Source organism: Ranitomeya imitator, chromosome 5, assembly GCF_032444005.1.
Source record: "Ranitomeya imitator isolate aRanImi1 chromosome 5, aRanImi1.pri, whole genome shotgun sequence".
Lineage (NCBI taxonomy): Eukaryota > Metazoa > Chordata > Amphibia > Anura > Dendrobatidae > Ranitomeya > Ranitomeya imitator.
In genome coordinates, this window is record NC_091286.1 from 705,302,226 (window position 1) to 705,325,466 (window position 23,241).

Below are 23,241 nucleotides of genomic sequence, written 5' to 3' on the forward strand. Positions count from 1 at the left end.
AGGCCTGTGTGGGTGTGATTAGTGTGTCACTAGGCCTGTGTAAGGGTGATCTCGGTGTCACTACGACTGTGAGAGTGTGAGCAGGGTGTCACTAGGATTGTGCGTGTAATCGGGGTGTTACTGTGATTGGGATGTCACTTGGACTGTGTGGGTGTAATCGGGGTGTCACTAGGCATGTGTGGGTGTGATCAGTGTGTCACTAGGACTGTGGGTGTGATCGGGGTGTCACTAGGCATGTGTGGATGTGATCAGTGCGTCACTAGGACTGTGGGTGTGATCAGTGCGTCACTAGGACTGTGGGTGTGATCAGGGTGTAACTAGGCCTGTGTGGGTGTGATCAGTGTGTCACTAGGACTGTGTGGGTGTGATCAGGGTGTCACTAAGCCTGTGTGGGTGTATCAATAGGACTGTGGATGTGATCTGGATGTCAATAGGACTGTGGGTGTGATCAGTGTGTCACTAGGACTGTGGGTGTAATTGAGGTGTCAATAGGCCTGTGTGGGTGTGATCAGTATGTAACTAGGACTGTGTGGGTGTGATCAGTATGTTACTAGGACTGTGTGGGTGTGATCAGTGTGTCACTAGGACTGTGTGGGTGTAATCGGGGTGTCACTAGGCCTGTGTGGGTGTAATCGGGGTGTCACTAGGCCTGTGTGGGTGTAATCAGGGTGTCAATAGGCTTGTGTGGTGTAATCGGGGTGTCAATAGGCCTGTGTGGGTGTAATCGGGGTGTCAATAGGCCTGTGTGGGTGTAATCGGGGTGTCAATAGGCCTGTGTGGGTGTAATCGGGGTGTCAATAGGCCTGTGTGGGTGTAATCGGGGTGTCAATAGGCCTGTGTGGGTGTAATCGGGGTGTCACTAGGCCTGTGTGGGTGTCATCAGGGTGTCAATAGGCTTGTGTGGGTGTAATCGGGGTGTCAATAGGCCTGTGTGGGTGTAATCGGGGTGTCACTAGGCCTGTGTGGGTGTAATCGGGGTGTCAATAGGCCTGTGTGGGTGTAATCAGGGTGTCAATAGGCTTGTGTGGGTGTAATCGGGGTGTCAATAGGCCTGTGTGGGTGTAATCGGGGTGTCACTAGGCCTGTGTGGGTGTAATCGGGGTGTCAATAGGCCTGTGTGGGTGTAATCGGGGTGTCAATAGGCCTGTGTGGGTGTAATCGGGGTGTCACTAGGCCTGTGTGGGTGTGATCGGGGTGTTACTACGCCTGTGTGGGTGTAATCGGGGTGTCAATAGGCCTGTGTGGGTGTAATCGGGGTGTCAATAGGCCTGTGTGGGTGTAATCGGGGTGTCAATAGGCCTGTGTGGGTGTAATCGGGGTGTCAATAGGCCTGTGTGGGTGTAATCGGGGTGTCACTAGGCCTGTGTGGGTGTAATCGGGGTGTCAATAGGCCTGTGTGGGTGTAATCGGGGTGTCACTAGGCCTGTGTGGGTGTAATCGGGGTGTCACTAGGCCTGTGTGGGTGTAATCGGGGTGTCAATAGGCCTGTGTGGGTGTAATCGGGGTGTCACTAGGCCTGTGTGGGTGTCATCAAGGTGTCGCTAGGACTGTGGGTGTGATCTGGATGTCACTGGCACACTATATATTTAGTACTCAGGACGTCTCGGCTTAGAGTCTTCAGTTTATTCATCGGAGATGGAGGTGCTTCCTGGATTCCTCTTTGTCGTCACCCTTGGCTCTGTATTTACTGGCGTGTATTCACAATCTGCAGGTGAGTGAAGGATGGTCTGTCAGGAGTGGATGAGGCATGGGTGGTGGGAAATGCCCTGATGTGGTAATGATTGGGCATATTGTGCTCTACAGATGTCCTCACACTTTAAGTGAAAGTTACCTGTAATATCTGACAGTCTTTTGTGTGTTGGGATCCTGAGCTGACAGCAGATGTCGGAGGGAAGAAGGATTATACATGTTTTTTGTGTTTATGATCTGACCTTGCACTATCCTTAGTTATAGTGGGACATTAGACACATCTGGTAGTGGCTTAATCCTCGCTCGGCACTGAAGACACCTCCACCATAAGCTGAGCTTAATATACATGGGGAGTCAGAAAGAATAACTGTAAAATGTGTGGATGTAACAGACCCACAGTTGTGAGAAGTTTCAGCACAGGATTGGTCTTCAGTCTCCACTGCACCGCGATGACGTTGAGTGTCAGGTCAAGGTTAGGAGTGAAGGTTGGGTGGTAGAAATACGGCTTAGGCTGACAATAGTGCCCCAAGGTGATCCATAAACTTCTTAAAGGAGCATTCACTCCACACTAATCACAAGATGCAGAATCTTTAAATAATCTCTATTTGGGGAAATCCATAGCATGGTTCCTGCAGCCCCTCCTTACCGAGCTTGGGTTCATCTGACAAGTCACGCTCCCTCGTCCTCACTTTCTGTAAATTCAGCCTTAGAACATGGCCATGAATAAGGAACGGGATCCAAACCTCCTCCAAAAACATCTTCTCCTCTTGTCCAGGACAATGTGTAGATGATTCCTTTTCTCCACGATGGAGACCAGGCCACAAAGTAAAAGTGAGAACTAAGTGGCTCGATGAACAAAACATCAGGAAACCCCACCAATCTCAGTCTCATTGAGAAAATGTGGTCAGTCCTCAAAAAGTGACAAAAAGAATCAAAAATTGTGATAATCTCTGAGCCTGATGAGATAGAAATAGAATGTGATCAGTCAGGGTCTTGTCAGAAGCCGAAATTCATCTGCTGGGTCAACAGGGCAGAAGTGTGGAGAATAAGGGGCAGCTCTGGGGTTATTGAGGCGTCACAGAAACTTCATGGATTTGTCAGGAACTACAGAATTTGTATAATTGTCCGTCAGTAACCAAAGAATCATCTGACAAAAAGAGCAAAAACACTAAAGAGCCAAATGTGAACATCAAAATGTGTGTCAGTCTCAAAACTGTAGGTTTTTTTACCTGGGAAAACGTAAGGGTTGGCCAGCAGATGGTCGAGTCCCTGCCGGAGGTCTCTGTACTGGTGAGGTCATAGGACTCATTGCCTCCTTGGTCAGTTATATTAATTGAAATACTGAATTTACAATAAAAAAATTGATTCCGAAAACCCGTCTGACAACCAAGCGTGCAGAAATCAATGCACTCTGCCAACCTGGGAGGTTTCCAGGAATGACAACAATGGATCAGCTAAGACAGGGCCGTATTTCGAGATTCTGCTGCCCTAGGCATTTTTGGTGCTGCCTCCCCCATTGGTGAGTATGACACTATCGGCAGTGACTTTGCCATAAATCGCTGATGTGAAAGTCGCCTTTTGCAGCAGATCGGGCAGTTTTTCCGCATCTGCCGTGTAACGGATCACTTACAGCAACACTGCGTTCGGCCTCATTCATTCCCTATGGGACATGTGCAGCACTTGCGGTTTTGCCGCGATCCGGCAAATACGGTTCTTGCAGCAATAGAAAAAAAACGCTGCTAGCAGTGTTTTTTTGTGCAAAACCGCAAGTGCCACACATGTCCGAAAGTAGCCATCACTACCTGTCCCTGCACATTCCTAGCTCATCCCTAACCATCCCTCCCTGACCTAAAACTACACTATAAAGCTTTACAAAAACAATTTATTACCTGACATATTCCTATGATAATGAGGGCTCCAGGCTATGGCGTAGACTGGGACGGGCAGTCTCCGGGTCTCCATTGTCTCTGTGCACACCCTCAGTCCGGCCTCGCTGCCTGTGCACAGACCTCCCTCCACCAGACCCGGTAATCACCGCGCACAGTAGCATACCGGCAGAGGCGTATCTAGGGTTTCTGGCACCAGAATTCATTTTGGTGCCCCCCCTCCCCCAAGGACATATGTGATTTGCACTTAGTCATGTGCCCACGAGCTCCTCTCCCCAATGTTCTCAATATTCAGTGAAAAACAGAGAAGCAGAAGAGAAGCTCGATGTCACAGGACCAGAAGTGTGAAAGTCACATATGAGTGACGTGTCCATGTGACGACTACTGGAACCTGCAGAGCTGAATCCTGACATCGCAGCTTCTGAATTCTCACAACGCATGCACTGCACACTACTATGTGTCACGCTCACGCCCTGACTGGTGGGCGTGAGCTCGGGGGGGGGTTGTGGTCCCACTGTGCCACAAACCAGACTACCCTGGAAGGAGCGTGACTATGACAGCTGCCTGGGTCTTCTCTGGAGCCTCTGATGGTGAGGACAGGCTTGTGCAGCAGGCAGCTGCCAGGTGCTACTCCAGGGTGGTGTCTGGCTGTGGCTGCTGATCCCACTTGGGAGACAGGAACACCTGGATTGGTGCGGGCATTAGGCAGGACTGGCAGAAGAGCACGGCTGGAACACAGACGAGTAGGCTGGCACGGCTGAGACAGGGCTGGCGGAGACACGGCAGAGAACTCAGGACTGGCAGAGACACGGCAGGAAACAAGACTGGAAGGCAGGGCAGGAACGGCAGGACTGGCAGGAACACAGGACTGGAAGGCAGGGCAGGAACGGCAGGACTGGCAGGAACACAGGACTGGAAGGCAGGGCAGGAACGGCAGGACTGGAAGGCAGGGCAGGAACGGCAGGACTGGCAGGAACACAGGATACACAGGACTGGTTGATGTGGTGTATGAATCAGGCTGCACTCAGATGACACCCGAGTGCAGTCCTATTGTGAGAGTGATGAAGGAACAGGTAGGGACCTGTACACACAGAAGATGCAGGTACGGAAACAAGCCAGAAGGAAAGGAGAATGAAGGAACAGGTAGGGACCTGTTCACACAGGAGGACCAAGTAACAAGTAGAAGGTGGAACTAAGAAAAGAGAAGGAGAAGGCAGAGCCAAGGGCGGAGACGCTGGAGGCGGAGCCAAGAGCGGAGACGCTGGAGGCGAAGCCAAGAGCGGAGACGCTGGAGGCGGAGCCAAGAGCGGAGATGCTGGAGGCGGAGCCAAGAGCAGAGACGGAGCCAAGTGCAGAAACACAGGAGGCGGAGCCAGATAGTACCGCAAAGAGCGGAGCCAGATAGAACCGCAAAGAGCGGAGCCACAGAGCAAAGCCAGAGAGTGCGAAGCAAGGTCTGAGTGCAGAGCCGCAAGAGTGCGGAGTGTAAGCAGACAGAAAACACAAGGAAAGAAAGCAGGGAAGGAAGCCACAGACAAGGAGACCGAGAAAAGACAAAGTACAGACAAGGCAATGGAACAAGACACAGGGACAAAGACACAGGGACCAGGATATTCTGCCTCCTGGAGGGCGGACTACAAGATCAAGGCAATAGCACAGAGAAAAGCCTCCAGAGAGGGAGTAACTCAGAGCAAGGCCAGGCAAACTCAGCAGCTAAACACTAACTGAGCTAACACATTGCACAGGCCCAGACCACAGGGTGGAGCTGCACTATATACAGGAGGCCTCTTGGTAATTGGTCAGGGACTGATTGGACAGATGCACCTGATTCCCATAAGAACCAGAGAGTTCAGGCGCCGGCCCCCTATACACATAGCCATGAGGCATGCAGAGAGCAGAGACACAGAACATGGGGCTGGCATGAAACAGAAAGCACATCATGGCCTGGAGCAGTGGGTAAGATTGTGTGAGAGATGTGAGGCCATGCTGTGATGCCAGCAGAGTTGTTACACTATGATTCTCCCTTGCCGGTGGACGGTCATGTCAGCACAAGTATGCGATTTGTATACCTCTGGCCACATTCCGACTAGACGTGCCCGGCCTCGCTCAGTTCATTTTCATAGAGTGGGGCCACTCATGTCTAGTCAGCACGAGACCGCATGTATGTAAATCCCCAGCACGAGAGAATCCTGACAGCGTGCAGGGCGCACTGTGAGAAGTCAGAAGTCTGCAGTCACAAAGAATGACTGCAGACTCATCACAAACCTGGACAACCCCTTTAATGCTCCTAACATAAATAAAAACATGAGAATTAGTCAGTATCACAAATAACATTTACATCCAGGTACCTTATAGATGACGTCGTCTCTGGCGTCGTTCTTCTTTTCTTCATCTTGTCCAGACCCCATGATGAGTTTTCTCATTCACAGCCGTCTCTGCAGACCTCCATCTTCTCCGCTCTTTTGCAGAAAATCTCCACATGATGCCCTTAAAGATACAAGTGTCATTATAATGCTCCTGAATAAAAAATTGCCCCTCACTATATATATGACCCCCACATTGTCCCTCTTATGGTACATGCTCTTCACACTGACCTCTCCTTTCCATACCGGCCCCCTCTTCACACTGTCCTCCCACACTCTGTCCCCCCTATAGGGCCCAGTATTTATACTGTACTCTCATCACACTCCCCCTCCTACGTATACTGTCCCTTCATGGCTGTATCCTTACACTGTCCCCCCATGCTACGCCCCCAGTACTCAGTTTCTATTCTGTGCCCGCTCATTTTTCTCCCCCTATACTGTCTCCTCACACTATTCCCCTCCTTCCTCATACTGTCTCCTCTAACATCCCTCCTGTTCACCATACTGTCTCCTCATATATTTACCCACTCACTTTCTATACTGCCTGCTCACCTGACTCTCCATACTGTGTCTGCACACATCCCATCACCCTCACTCACCGTACTCTGTACACATACATTTTTCACATCATTACTCATACTGTGTCTGCATACATTCCCCCATTCGCTCCCCATACTGTCTGCACCCATCCCCCATACTGTTTCCTCATACATCTCCCATTCTCCCATACTGTTTTCTCATATATGCACCCCATACTGTTTCCTCATACATGCCCCCCATCCCCCCATACTGTTTCCTGATACATGCCCCCCATTCCTCTACACTGTTTTCTCGTACATGCCCCCATTCCCCTGTACTGTTCCTCATACATGTCCTCCATTCTCCATTACTGTTTCCTCATACATGCCCCCATTGCCCAGTACTTTTTCCTTATAGATGCCCCTCATTCCTCCATACTGTTTTCTCGTACATGCCCCCCATTCCCCTGTACTGTTTCCTCATACATGCCCTCCATTCCCCTGTATTGTTTCCGCATACATGCCCTCCATTCCCCCATATTGTTTCCTCATACATGCCCTCCATTCCCCAGTACTGTTTCCTCATACATGCCCTCCATTCCCCCATATTGTTTCCTCATACATGCCCCCATTCCCCAGTACTGTTTCCTCATACATGCCCCCAATTCCCCAGTACTGTTTCCTCATACATGCCTCCCATTCCCCTGTACTGTTTCCCTACCTCCCCCTTTGCTCTTCATTTTGTGTCCTCAAATCTCCCGTTATGATCTGGTGGCCTTGGAGCAGCATGAGACGTACTCTGGAGAAGGTGGTCCCTGTACTGACCGCAAACCCTGAACCTAGCAGCGCAACTAGAAGTAGCCGTGGGGGGTACCTAATGCTCCCTAGACCCCTCGACACAGCCTAAGATCTAACTACCCCTAAACACAGAAACAGGAAACCTATCTTGCCTCAGAGAAAATCCCCAAAGGATAGATAGCCCCCCACAAATATTGACTGTGAGAGGAGAGGGAAAAAACATACATAGATATGAAATCAGATTTTAGCATAGGAGGCCATACTAGCTAAAAAGAAAGAATAGAACAGAGTACTATGCGGTCAGTATAAAAACACTAGAAAATATCCACCGCAGAAAATACGGATCACCACATCTGACTAAAGACATGGGGGGTATATCTGCATCTCCAGAGAAACAGCTAGGCTGCAAAAAATCCTTCACAAACCAAGCTGGACAAGACAAAAACATGAAAATGCACAGAACAATAAGGTCCACTGCAGGTGGACAGCAAAAACAAAGCCAGGACTTATCTTTGTAGAAAAAAACAGGACTTATCTTTGTAGAAAAAACACAGCAAACTGGAGAGACCAGCAGGGAAGTGAATCCTTCAAGAACAATGGACAACTGGCACTGACCAAAGGATCCAGCAAAGCTATATACCCCAGTCAGTTTTGCAATTAGTAGATACACCTGTCCACTCCTGTAGTCCAGGCACAACTGCATTACCCTCTACAACCACCGGAGGGAGCCCAAAAGCTGAATTCACAACACTCCCCCACACATTAAATCCCCCCATCCCCACTACAAATCTCCCCACATGCAGTAACCCCATCCCCACTCAAACTCTCCACACACATAATAAATCTCCCCATCCCCACTCCAATCCCCCCCGTGCACTTAATCTTTGGCGTCTTTTGCTCCACTGAAGCACATATCACCAGTGTTGGCCTCTGCAGCGCAAGTGAGCGACATCAGCAGCATTATCTGATCACGCTGCTCACGTCTCTCTGACCTGGCAGTCAGAGCCTCAATTGGACTCACTTCTGAAAGATGCAAGTACAATTGATCCCGGGGCAGGGGCGGACACTGACAGCTTGGGGCTCCTGTGCAAGAACTGTGTCTGGGCCCCCCTCATTTTATGGCGACAAAGCTATACATATATAGCCACACACACATTCATGTGTATATATTACATACCATATATACTCGAGTATAAGCCGACCCGAGTATAAGCCGAGGCACCCAATTTTGTCACGGAAAACTGGGTAAGCTTATTGTCTCGATTATAAGCTGGGTACGCATTGTCCCCTCATTCCTATCCCAGTATGTGTGGTTCCCCCGTCCTGTCCTGCTCTGTGTGGATCCCCTTGTTGTATGCATGTCTCAGCTCCCCCCTCCCATCCTGTATGCATGGCTCTGCTCCCCCTGTCCCATCTTGTATGCATGACTCTGCTCCCCCCCAAGTCCCATGTTGTATGCATGGCTCTGTCCCTCCAGTCCCATCTTGTATGCATGGCTCTGTTTCTCCCCATCCCATCTTGTATGCATGGCTCTGGTCCCCCCCAGTCCCATCTTGTATGCATGGCTCTGTTCCCCCCAGTCCCATCTTGTATGCATGGCTCTGTTCCCCCCAGTCCCATCCTGTATACATGGCTCTGTTCCCCCCTAGTCCCATCCTGTATGCATGGCTCTGTTCCCTCCCAGTCCCATCTTGTATGCATGGCTCTGGTCCCCCCCAGTCCCATCCTGTATGCACAGCTCTGTTCCCCCCAGTCCCATCTTGTATACATGGCTGATGGCTCTGCCCCCCCCCCCCCCCCAAGTCCCATCGTGCATGCATGGCTCTGTTCCCCCCCAGTCCCATCCTGTATGCATTACTCTGTTCCCCCAGGCCCATCTTGTATGCATGGCTCTGTTCCCCCCAGTCCCATCCTGTATGCATGGCTCTGTAGCCATGGAGGGTGAGTATGATGAGTTCAAGGAGGTGGGGAGGTGGGGTACGGGGAGGTGGTTGTTTTGGCAGTGAGCCCGGATCAAAAAAACAAAACAAAAAAAAACCTTGCTCAGGTTCCGTCCCCCGCATCCTAGCGCCCTAGGCACTTGGCAGTTGTGTGTGGACACTGATGTGGAGGAGGATTTGTGCCCATCGCAGACGCTCAGTAATGAAGCAGCTTCAGTTTATGTGACACCTTGTAGTCAGAGGTCTGAGCCCCAAGTCGTAAGCTTCTCTGTAAAGTTTCATTATTATTGTATCATTTTCTTTAGTCTCTTCCATTGTTTGTATTTGCCTTTCTTTTAGTTATGAAAAACGTGTGCCCCAAATTTAACCAGGAAATCTGCGTCATTGCCGGACCGGTCCCTCGACGATGCATGAGTGACAGTGACTGTCCCAGCCCAAAGAAATGTTGCTGCGCCAGATGTAACTGGCAATGTGTGATACCCGAAAAAAGTAAGAACACACCGATTATATGAAAGAGAAACAGATATCAATGTTATACAAAGTTCATAATGGCGGAGGGGGAGACAACATAAATCAGTCCGAGTAGTGAGATTAGGGCAGAGGTGTATGCAGAGGACAGGTTATATACTGGAGATTATGTGTGGAGGGTATCAGGAGATTAGAGCAGAGATGTATGGAGAGGACAGGTTATATACTGGAGATTATGTGTGGGGAGGTATCAGGAGATTAGAGCATAGATGTATGGAGAGGACAGGTTATATACTGGAGATTATGTGTGGAGGGATCATGAGATTAGGACAGAGATGTATGGAGAGGACAGGTTATATACTGGAGATTATGTGTGGAGGGTATCAGGAGATTAGAGCAGAGATGTATGGAGAGGACAGGTTATATACTGGAGATTATGTGTGGGGAGGTATCAGGAGATTAGAGCAGAGATGTATGGAGAGGACAGGTTATATACTGGAGATTATGTGTGGAGGGATCAGGAGATTAGAGCAGAGCTGTATGGAGAGGACAGGTTATATACTGGAGATTATGTGTAGAGGGATCAGGAGATTAGAACAGAGATGTATGGAGAGGACAGGTTACATACTGGAGATTATGTGTAGAGGGATCAGGAGATTAGAACAGAGATGTATGGAGAGGACAGGTTATATACTGGAGATTATGGGTGGGGAGGTATCAGGAGATTAGAGCAGAGATGTATGGAGAGGACAGGTTATATACTGGAGATTATGTGTGGGGAGGTATCAGGAGATTAGAGCATAGATGTATGGAGAGGACAGGTTATATACTGGAGATTATGTGTGGAGGGATCATGAGATTAGGACAGAGATGTATGGAGAGGACAGGTTATATACTGGAGATTATGTGTGGAGGGTATCAGGAGATTAGAGCAGAGATGTATGGAGAGGACAGGTTATATACTGGAGATTATGTGTGGGGAGGTATCAGGAGATTAGAGCAGAGATGTATGGAGAGGACAGGTTATATACTGGAGATTATGTGTGGAGGGATCAGGAGATTAGAGCAGAGCTGTATGGAGAGGACAGGTTATATACTGGAGATTATGTGTAGAGGGATCAGGAGATTAGAACAGAGATGTATGGAGAGGACAGGTTACATACTGGAGATTATGTGTAGAGGGATCAGGAGATTAGAACAGAGATGTATAGAGAGGACAGGTTATATACTGGAGATTATGGGTGGGGAGGTATCAGGAGATTAGAGCAGAGATGTATGGAGAGGACAGGTTATATACTGGAGATTATGTATGGGGAGGTATCAAGAGATTAGGGCAGAGATGTATGGAGAGGACAGGTTATATACTGGAGATTATGAGTGGAGGGATCATGAGATTAGGACAGAGATGTATGGAGAGGACAGGTTATATACTGGAGATTATGTGTGGAGGGTATCAGGAGATTAGAGCAGAGATGTATGGAGAGGACAGGTTATATACTGGAGATTATGTGTGGGGAGGTATCAGGAGATTAGAGCAGAGATGTATGGAGAGGACAGGTTATATACTGGAGATTATGTGTGGAGGGATCAGGAGATTAGAGCAGAGCTGTATGGAGAGGACAGGTTATATACTGGAGATTATGTGTAGAGGGATCAGGAGATTAGAACAGAGATGTATGGAGAGGACAGGTTACATACTGGAGATTATGTGTAGAGGGATCAGGAGATTAGAACAGAGATGTATGGAGAGGACAGGTTATATACTGGAGATTATGGGTGGGGAGGTATCAGGAGATTAGAGCAGAGATGTATGGAGAGGACAGGTTATATACTGGAGATTATGTATGGGGAGGTATCAGGAGATTAGGGCAGAGATGTATGGAGAGGACAGGTTATATACTGGAGATTATGTGTGGAGGGATCAGGAGATTAGAGCAGAGCTGTATGGAGAGGACAGGTTATATACTGGAGATTATGTGTAGAGGGATCAGGAGATTAGAACAGAGATGTATGGAGAGGACAGGTTACATACTGGAGATTATGTGTAGAGGGATCAGGAGATTAGAACAGAGATGTATGGAGAGGACAGGTTATATACTGGAGATTATGGGTGGGGAGGTATCAGGAGATTAGAGCAGAGATGTATGGAGAGGACAGGTTATATACTGGAGATTATGTGTGGGGAGGTATCAGGAGATTAGAGCATAGATGTATGGAGAGGACAGAATATATACTGGAGATTATGTGTGGAGGGATCATGAGATTAGGACAGAGATGTATGGAGAGGACAGGTTATATACTGGAGATTATGTGTGGAGGGTATCAGGAGATTAGAGCAGAGATGTATGGAGAGGACAGGTTATATACTGGAGATTATGTGTGGGGAGGTATCAGGAGATTAGAGCAGAGATGTATGGAGAGGACAGGTTATATACTGGAGATTATGTGTGGAGGGATCAGGAGATTAGAGCAGAGCTGTATGGAGAGGACAGGTTATATACTGGAGATTATGTGTAGAGGGATCAGGAGATTAGAACAGAGATGTATGGAGAGGACAGGTTACATACTGGAGATTATGTGTAGAGGGATCAGGAGATTAGAACAGAGATGTATGGAGAGGACAGGTTATATACTGGAGATTATGGGTGGGGAGGTATCAGGAGATTAGAGCAGAGATGTATGGAGAGGACAGGTTATATACTGGAGATTATGTATGGGGAGGTATCAGGAGATTAGGGCAGAGATGTATGGAGAGGACAGGTTATATACTGGAGATTATGAGTGGAGGGATCATGAGATTAGGACAGAGATGTATGGAGAGGACAGGTTATATACTGGAGATTATGTGTGGAGGGTATCAGGAGATTAGAGCAGAGATGTATGGAGAGGACAGGTTATATACTGGAGATTATGTGTGGGGAGGTATCAGGAGATTAGAGCAGAGATGTATGGAGAGGACAGGTTATATACTGGAGATTATGTGTGGAGGGATCAGGAGATTAGAGCAGAGCTGTATGGAGAGGACAGGTTATATACTGGAGATTATGTGTAGAGGGATCAGGAGATTAGAACAGAGATGTATGGAGAGGACAGGTTACATACTGGAGATTATGTGTAGAGGGATCAGGAGATTAGAACAGAGATGTATGGAGAGGACAGGTTATATACTGGAGATTATGGGTGGGGAGGTATCAGGAGATTAGAGCAGAGATGTATGGAGAGGACAGGTTATATACTGGAGATTATGTATGGGGAGGTATCAGGAGATTAGGGCAGAGATGTATGGAGAGGACAGGTTATATACTGGAGATTATGTGTGGAGGGATCAGGAGATTAGAGCAGAGATGTATGGAGAGGACAGGTTATATACTGGAGATTATGTGTGGGAGGTATCAGGAGATTAGGGCAGGGATGTATGGAGAGGACAGGTTATATACTGGAGATTATGTATGGGGAGGTATCAGGAGATTAGGGCAGAGATGTAATCTCTTCTGGGAGAAGCGAAGTCTCCCTAAGCTAGAAGATCGTTGGGTACAGCCGGGACCAGCTGCTTCGAAAGCATCACCAAACCAGGGATTCAAGCTTCAGGAGGCTAATTTGCATATTCCAGGTGCCTTCTGGGAGAAGCGAAGTCTCCCTAAGCTAGAAGATCGTTGGGTACAGCCGGGACCAGCTGCTTCGAAAGCATCACCAAACCAGGGATTCAAGCTTCAGGAGGCTAATTTGCATATTCCAGGTGCCTTCTGGGAGAAGCGAAGTCTCCCTAAGCTAGAAGATCGTTGGGTACAGCCGGGACCAGCTGCTTCGAAAGCATCACCAAACCAGGGATTCAAGCTTCAGGAGGCTAATTTGCATATTCCAGGTGCCTTCTGGGAGAAGCGAAGTCTCCCTAAGCTAGAAGATCGTTGGGTACAGCCGGGACCAGCTGCTTCGAAAGCATCACCAAACCAGGGATTCAAGCTTCAGGAGGCTAATTTGCATATTCCAGGTGCCTTCTGGGAGAAGCGAAGTCTCCCTAAGCTAGAAGATCGTTGGGTACAGCCGGGACCAGCTGCTTCGAAAGCATCACCAAACCAGGGATTCAAGCTTCAGGAGGCTAATTTGCATATTCCAGGTGCCTTCTGGGAGAAGCGAAGTCTCCCTAAGCTAGAAGATCGTTGGGTACAGCCGGGACCAGCTGCTTCGAAAGCATCACCAAACCGCGCGCCTTACGGCGCGCGAATTTTTGCCTGTAGGACATTATTGCAAGAGAGCTTGGCTGAGTAGATTACACAAGAAGGAAAACACACAGCAAGTCAGCAGGATCTAGGAGCAACATGGCAGATGTGACAACCTACATGGTGAGCTGCAGCATGTGCTACATGTTCACAGATCGACCAGAAGAAGAATCCAATTTCACCTGTCAGAAGTGTAGACTAGTGGCCCTTTTAGAAGAAAAGGTGCGGGGTCTGGAAGAAAGAATAGCAACTTTGAAACTCATCAAAGAGAATGAAGACTTTCTAGACAGAACAGAAGCATCTCTACTGGTCACAGAAGGTGCAAAAAGTGTCAGAGAACCTCCAAAAGCAGATGAGTGGAAGCATGTGACCAAAAGAAGCAAGAAGACCATGGAGAAATCACCAACCACACAACTGAAGAACCGATATCAAATCTTTGTAGAGGATGAAGATGGCACACCTAAGAATGAAGCAATACCAGCAAGCAAAAAAGAAAAGGGCACACAGCAACAAGTGACAGCAAAAAGTACAGCCAAGAAGCAACGAAGAGTGGTGGTGGTGGGAGACTCACTACTGAGAGGCACCGAAGCAGCCATCTGCAGACCGGACATAACTGCAAGAGAAGTATGCTGCCTTCCAGGTGCAATGATCAAGGATGTGACCGATAGGATACCAAAGCTCTTCAGCTCCAAGGACGTCCACCCATTTCTTCTGATACATGTTGGCACCAATGACACGGCAAGGAAGGACCTACCGACAATCTGCAAGGACTTTGAAGAGTTGGGGAAGAAAGTAAAGGAACTGGATGCACAGGTAGTTTTTTCTTCTATCCTTCCAGTAGACGGGCATGGCACCAGGAGATGGAACAGGATCCTTGATGCAAACAACTGGCTAAGACGATGGTGCAGACAACAAGGATTTGGATTCCTGGACCACGGTGTGAATTACTGGTATGATGGACTCCTCGCCAGAGACGGACTACACCTCAACAAACCTGGGAAACACACATTCGCCAGAAGACTCGCTACACTCATCAGGAGGGCGTTAAACTAGAAGAAGAGGGGACGGGAAGAAAAACATTAGACTCGAACAAAGACGACCCAGGAAAACATACTCAGAAGGGAGGTAAGAACATTTCTAAAACAATCCACAGTGAGGAGATTGGAACAAAACAAAATCCTCTAAACTGCATGCTCGCAAACGCCAGAAGCCTGACAAACAAGATGGAAGAACTAGAAGCAGAAATATCTACAGGTAACTTTGACATAGTGGGAATAACCGAGACATGGTTAGATGAAAGCTATGACTGGGCAGTTAACTTACAGGGTTACAGTCTGTTTAGAAAGGATCGTAAAAATCGGAGAGGAGGAGGGGTTTGTCTCTATGTAAAGTCTTGTCTAAAGTCCACTTTAAGGGAGGATATTAGCGAAGGGAATGAGGATGTCGAGTCCATATGGGTTGAAATTCATGGAGGGAAAAATGGTAACAAAATTCTCATTGGGGTCTGTTACAAACCCCCAAATATAACAGAAAGCATGGAAAGTCTACTTCTAAAGCAGATAGATGAAGCTGCAACCCATAATGAGGTCCTGGTTATGGGGGACTTTAACTACCCGGATATTAACTGGGAAACAGAAACCTGTGAAACCCATAAAGGCAACAGGTTTCTGCTAATAACCAAGAAAAATTATCTTTCACAATTGGTGCAGAATCCAACCAGAGGAGCAGCACTTTTAGACCTAATACTATCTAATAGACCTGACAGAATAACAAATCTGCAGGTGGTTGGGCATTTAGGAAATAGCGACCACAATATTGTGCAGTTTCACCTGTCTTTCACTAGGGGGACTTGTCAGGGAGTCACAAAAACATTGAACTTTAGGAAGGCAAAGTTTGAACAGCTTAGAGATGCCCTTAATCTGGTAGACTGGGACAATATCCTCAGAAATGAGAATACAGATAATAAATGGGAAATGTTTAAGAACATCCTAAATAGGCAGTGTAAGCGGTTTATACCTTGTGGGAATAAAAGGACTAGAAATAGGAAAAACCCAATGTGGCTAAACAAAGAAGTAAGACAGGCAATTAACAGTAAAAAGAAAGCATTTGCACTACTAAAGCAGGATGGCACCATTGAAGCTCTAAAAAACTATAGGGAGAAAAATACTTTATCTAAAAAACGAATTAAAGCTGCCAAAAAGGAAACAGAGAAGCACATTGCTAAGGAGAGTAAAACTAATCCCAAACTGTTCTTCAACTATATCAATAGTAAAAGAATAAAAACTGAAAATGTAGGCCCCTTAAAAAATAGTGAGGAAAGAATGGTTGTAGATGACGAGGAAAAAGCTAACATATTAAACACCTTCTTCTCCACGGTATTCACGGAGGAAAATGAAATGCTAGGTGAAATCCCAAGAAACAATGAAAACCCTATATTAAGGGTCACCAATCTAACCCAAGAAGAGGTGCGAAACCGGCTAAATAAGATTAAAATAGATAAATCTCCGGGTCCGGATGGCATACACCCACGAGTACTAAGAGAACTAAGTAATGTAATAGATAAACCATTATTTCTTATTTTTAGTGACTCTATAGCGACAGGGTCTGTTCCGCAGGACTGGCGCATAGCAAATGTGGTGCCAATATTCAAAAAGGGCTCTAAAAGTGAACCTGGAAATTATAGGCCAGTAAGTCTAACCTCTATTGTTGGTAAAATATTTGAAGGGTTTCTGAGGGATGTTATTCTGGATTATCTCAATGAGAATAACTGTTTAACTCCATATCAGCATGGGTTTATGAGAAATCGCTCCTGTCAAACCAATCTAATCAGTTTTTATGAAGAGGTAAGCTATAGACTGGACCACGGTGAGTCATTGGACGTGGTATATCTCGATTTTTCCAAAGCGTTTGATACCGTGCCGCACAAGAGGTTGGTACACAAAATGAGAATGCTTGGTCTGGGGGAAAATGTGTGTAAATGGGTTAGTAACTGGCTTAGTGATAGAAAGCAGAGGGTGGTTATAAATGGTATAGTCTCTAACTGGGTCGCTGTGACCAGTGGGGTACCGCAGGGGTCAGTATTGGGACCTGTTCTCTTCAACATATTCATTAATGATCTGGTAGAAGGTTTACACAGTAAAATATCGATATTTGCAGATGATACAAAACTATGTAAAGCAGTTAATACAAGAGAAGATAGTATTCTGCTACAGATGGATCTGGATAAGTTGGAAACTTGGGCTGAAAGGTGGCAGATGAGGTTTAACAATGATAAATGTAAGGTTATACACATGGGAAGAGGGAATCAATATCACCATTACACACTGAACGGGAAACCACTGGGTAAATCTGACAGGGAGAAGGACTTGGGGATCCTAGTTAATGATAAACTTACCTGGAGCAGCCAGTGCCAGGCAGCAGCTGCCAAGGCAAACAGGATCATGGGGTGCATTAAAAGAGGTCTGGATACACATGATGAGAGCATTATACTGCCTCTGTACAAATCCCTAGTTAGACCGCACATGGAGTACTGTGTCCAGTTTTGGGCACCGGTGCTCAGGAAGGATATAATGGAACTAGAGAGAGTACAAAGGAGGGCAACAAAATTAATAAAGGGGATGGGAGAACTACAATACCCAGATAGATTAGCGAAATTAGGATTATTTAGTCTAGAAAAAAGACGACTGAGGGGCGATCTAATAACCATGTATAAGTATATAAGGGGACAATACAAATATCTCGCTGAGAATCTGTTTATACCAAGGAAGGTGACGGGCACAAGGGGGCATTCTTTGCGTCTGGAGGAGAGAAGGTTTTTCCACCAACATAGAAGAGGATTCTTTACTGTTAGGGCAGTGAGAATCTGGAATTGCTTGCCTGAGGAGGTGGTGATGGCGAACTCAGTCGAGGGGTTCAAGAGAGGCCTGGATGTCTTCCTGGAGCAGAACAATATTGTATCATACAATTATTAGGTTCTGTAGAAGGACATAGATCTGGGTATTTATTATGATGGAATATAGGCTGAACTGGATGGACAAATGTCTTTTTTCGGCCTTACTAACTATGTTACTATGTTACTATGTTACTATGTAAGAGGGGACAGGTTATATACTGGAGATTATGTGTGGGGAGGTATCAGGAGATTAGAGCATAGATGTATGGAGAAGACAGGTTATTTACTGGAAATTATGTGTGAGGAGGTATCAGGAGATTAGAGCAGAGATGTATGGAGAGGACAGGTTAAATACTGGAGATTATGTGTGGGGAGGTATCAGGAGATTAGAGCATAGATGTATGGAGAGGACAGGTTATATACTGGAGATTATGTGTGGGGAGGTATCAGGAGATTAGGGCAGAGATGTATGGAGAGGGCAGGTTATATACTGGAGATTATGTGTGGAGGGATCATGAGATTAGGACAGAGATGTATGGAGAGGACAGGTTATATACTGGAGATTATGTGTGGGGAGGTATCAAGAGATTAGGGCAGAGATGTATGGAGAGGGCAGGTTATATACTGGAGATTATGTGTGGGGGGATCATGAGATTAGGACAGAGATGTATGGAGAGGACAGGTTACATACTGGAGATTATGTGTAGAGGGATCAGGAGATTAGAACAGAGATGTATGGAGAGGACAGGTTATATACTTCAGATTATGTGTGGGGAGGTATAAGGAGATTAGAGCAGAGATGTATGGAGAGGACAGTTGTTATACTGGAGATTATGTGTGGAGGGATCAGGAGATTAGAGCAGAGCTGTATGGAGAGGACAGGTTATATACTGGAGATTATGTGTAGAGGGATCAGGAGATTAGAACAGAGATGTATGGAGAGGACAGGTTACATACTGGAGATTATGTGTAGAGGGATCAGGAGATTAGAACAGAGATGTATGGAGAGGACAGGTTATATACTGGAGATTATGTGTGGAGGGATCAGGAGATTAGAGCAGAGATGTATGGAGAGGACAGGTTATATACTGGAGATTATGTGTGGGAGGTATCAGGAGATTAGGGCAGGGATGTATGGAGAGGACAGGTTATATACTGGAGATTATGTATGGGGAGGTATCAGGAGATTAGGGCAGAGATGTAAGAGGGGACAGGTTAAATACTGGAGATTATGTGTGGGGAGGTATCAGGAGATTAGAGCATAGATGTATGGAGAAGAGAGGTTATTTACTGGAAATTATGTGTGAGGAGGTATCAGGAGATTAGAGCAGACATGTATGGAGAGGACAGGTTAAATACTGGAGATTATGTGTGGGGAGGTATCAGGAGATTAGAGCATAGATGTATGGAGAGGACAGGTTATATACTGGAGATTATGTGTGGGGAGGTATCAGGAGATTAGGGCAGAGATGTATGGAGAGGGCAGGTTATATACTGGAGATTATGTGTGGAGGGATCATGAGATTAGGACAGAGATGTATGGAGAGGACAGGTTATATACTGGAGATTATGTGTGGGGAGGTATCAAGAGATTAGGGCAGAGATGTATGGAGAGGGCAGGTTATATACTGGAGATTATGTGTGGAGGGATCATGAGATTAGGACAGAGATGTATGGAGAGGACAGGTTACATACTGGAGATTTTGTGTGGGGAGGTATCAGGAGATTAGAGCAGAGATGTATGGAGAGAACAGGTTATATACTGGAGATTATGTATGGGGAGGTATCAGGAGATTAGGGCAGAGATGTATGGAGAGGACAGGTTATATACTGGAGATTATGTGTGGAGGGATCAGGAGATTAGAGCAGAGATGTATGGAGAGGACAGGTTATATACTGGAGATTATGTGTGGGAGGTATCAGGAGATTAGGGCAGGGATGTATGGAGAGGACAGGTTATATACTCGAGATTATGTATGGGGAGGTATCAGGAGATTAGGGCAGAGATGTAAGAGGGGACAGGTTATATACTGGAGATTATGTGTGGGGAGGTATCAGGAGATTAGAGCATAGATGTATGGAGAAGACAGGTTATTTACTGGAAATTATGTGTGAGGAGGTATCAGGAGATTAGAGCAGAGATGTATGGAGAGGACAGGTTAAATACTGGAGATTATGTGTGGGGAGGTATCAGGAGATTAGAGCATAGATGTATGGAGAGGACAGGTTATATACTGGAGATTATGTGTGGGGAGGTATCAGGAGATTAGGGCAGAGATGTATGGAGAGGGCAGGTTATATACTGGAGATTATGTGTGAGGAGGTATCAGGAGATTAGAGCAGAGATGTATGGAGAGGACAGGTTAAATACTGGAGATTATGTGTGGGGAGGTATCAGGAGATTAGAGCATAGATGTATGGAGAAGACAGGTTATTTACTGGAAATTATGTGTGAGGAGGTATCAGGAGATTAGAGCAGAGATGTATGGAGAGGACAGGTTAAATACTGGAGATTATGTGTGGGGAGGTATCAGGAGATTAGAGCATAGATGTATGGAGAGGACAGGTTATATACTGGAGATTATGTGTGGGGAGGTATCAGGAGATTAGGGCAGAGATGTATGGAGAGGGCAGGTTATATACTGGAGATTATGTGTGGAGGGATCATGAGATTAGGACAGAGATGTATGGAGAGGACAGGTTATATACTGGAGATTATGTGTGGGGAGGTATCAAGAGATTAGGGCAGAGATGTATGGAGAGGGCAGGTTATATACTGGAGATTATGTGTGGAGGGATCATGAGATTAGGACAGAGATGTATGGAGAGGACAGGTTACATACTGGAGATTTTGTGTGGGGAGGTATCAGGAGATTAGAGCAGAGATGTATGGAGAGGACAGGTTATATACTGGAGATTATGTATGGGGAGGTATCAGGAGATTAGGGCAGAGATGTATGGAGAGGACAGGTTATATACTGGAGATTATGTGTGGAGGGATCAGGAGATTAGAGCAGAGATGTATGGAGTGGACAGGTTATATACTGGAGATTATGTGTGGGAGGTATCAGGAGATTAGGGCAGGGATGTATGGAGAGGACAGGTTATATACTGGAGATTATGTATGGGGAGGTATCAGGAGATTAGGGCAGAGATGTAAGAGGGGACAGGTTATATACTGGAGATTATGTGTGGGGAGGTATCAGGAGATTAGAGCATAGATGTATGGAGAAGACAGGTTATTTACTGGAAATTATGTGTGAGGAGGTATCAGGAGATTAGAGCACAGATGTATGGAGAGGACAGGTTAAATACTGGAGATTATGTGTGGGGAGGTATCAGGAGATTAGAGCATAGATGTATGGAGAGGACAGGTTATATACTGGAGATTATGTGTGGGGAGGTATCAGGAGATTAGGGCAGAGATGTATGGAGAGGGCAGGTTATATACTGGAGATTATGTGTGGAGGGATCATGAGATTAGGACAGAGATGTATGGAGAGGACAGGTTATATACTGGAGATTATGTGTGGGGAGGTATCAAGAGATTAGATCAGAGATATATGGAGAGGACAGGTTATATACTGGAGATTATGTGTGGGGAGGTATCAGGAGATTAGAGCAGAGATGTATGTAGAGGACAGGTTATATACTGAAGATTATGTGTGGGGAGGTATCAGGAGATTAGAGCAGAGATGTATGGAGAGGACAGGTTATATACTGGAGATTATGTGTGGGGCGGTATCAGGAGATTAGGGCAGTGATGTATGGAGAGGACAGGTTATATACTGGAGATTATGTATGGGGAGGTATCAGGAGATTAGGGCAGAGATGTAAGGAGGGGACAGGTTATATACTGGAGATTATGTGTGGGGAAGTATTAGGAGATTAGAGCATAGATGTATGGAGAGGACAGGTTATATACTGGAGATTGTGTGTGGGGAGGTATCAGGAGATTAGGGCAGTGATGTATGGAGAGGACAGGTTATATACTGGAGATTATGTATGGGGAGGTATCAGGAGATTAGGGCACAGATGTATGGAGGGGACAGGTTATATACTGGAGATTATGTGTGGAGGGATCATGAGATTAGGACAGACATGTATGGAGAGGACAGGTTACATACTGGAGATTATGTGTAGAGGGATCAGGAGATTAGAACAAAGATGTATGGAGAGGACAGGTTATATACTTCAGATTATGTGTGGGGAGGTATCAGGAGATTAGAGCAGAGATGTATGGAGAGGACAGGTTATATACTGGAGATTATGTGTGGAGGGATCAGGAGATTAGAGCAGAGCTGTATGGAGAGGACAGGTTATATACTGGAGATTATGTGTGGGGAGGTATCAAGAGATTAGGGCAGAGATGTATGGAGAGGGCAGGTTATACACTGGAGATTATGTGTGGAGGGATCATGAGATTAGGACAGAGATGTATGGAGAGGACAGGTTACATACTGGAGATTATGTGTAGAGGGATCAGGAGATTAGAACAGAGATGTATGGATAGGACAGGTTATATACTTCAGATTATGTGTGGGGAGGTATCAGGAGATTAGAGCAGAGATGTATGGAGAGGACAGGTTATATACTGGAGATTATGTGTGGAGGGATCAGGAGATTAGAGCAGAGCTGTATGGAGAGGACAGGTTATATACTGGAGATTATGTGTAGAGGGATCAGGAGATTAGAACAGAGATGTATGGAGAGGACAGGTTACATACTGGAGATTATGTGTAGAGGGATCAGGAGATTAGAACAGAGATGTATGGAGAGGACAGGTTATATACTGGAGATTATGTGTGGGGAGGTATCAGGAGATTAGAGCAGAGATGTATGGAGAGGACAGGTTATATACTGGAGATTATGTATGGGGAGGTATCAGGAGATTAGGACAGAGATGTATGGAGAGGACAGGTTATATACTGGAGATTATGTGTGGAGGGATCAGGAGATTAGAGCAGAGATGTATGGAGAGGACAGGTTATATACTGGAGATTATGTGTGGGAGGTATCAGGAGATTAGGGCAGGGATGTATGGAGAGGACAGGTTATATACTGGAGATTATGTATGGGGAGGTATCAGGAGATTAGTGCAGAGATGTTAGAGGGGACAGGTTATATACTGGAGATTATGTGTGGGGAGGTATCAGGAGATTAGAGCATAGATGTATGGAGAAGACAGGTTATTTACTGGAAATTATGTGTGAGGAGGTATCAGGAGATTAGAGCAGAGATGTATGGAGAGGACAGGTTAAATACTGGAGATTATGTGTGGGGAGGTATCAGGAGATTAGAGCATAGATGTATGGAGAGGACAGGTTATATACTGGAGATTATGTGTGGGGAGGTATCAGGAGATTAGGGCAGAGATGTATGGAGAGGACAGGTTATATACTGGAGATTATGTGTGGAGGGATCATGAGATTAGGACAGAGATGTATGGAGAGGAGAGGTTATATACTGG

General features: G+C 46.3%; 1 protein-coding gene across 1 annotated transcript in view; it reads left to right on the forward strand.

Annotated features, from left to right (window-relative positions):
- Positions 1 to 1,571: 1,571 nt before the first annotated feature.
- Positions 1,572 to 23,241, forward strand: part of LOC138638869 (WAP four-disulfide core domain protein 5-like) — a 33,057-nt gene continuing 11,387 nt past the window's right edge. The window contains exons 1-2 of the mRNA XM_069728572.1: positions 1,572 to 1,711; positions 9,534 to 9,683. Of these exons, the coding sequence (XP_069584673.1) occupies positions 1,636 to 1,711; positions 9,534 to 9,683 (226 nt within the window). The 5' untranslated portion in view covers positions 1,572 to 1,635. The remainder of the gene's footprint in view (positions 1,712 to 9,533; positions 9,684 to 23,241) is intronic.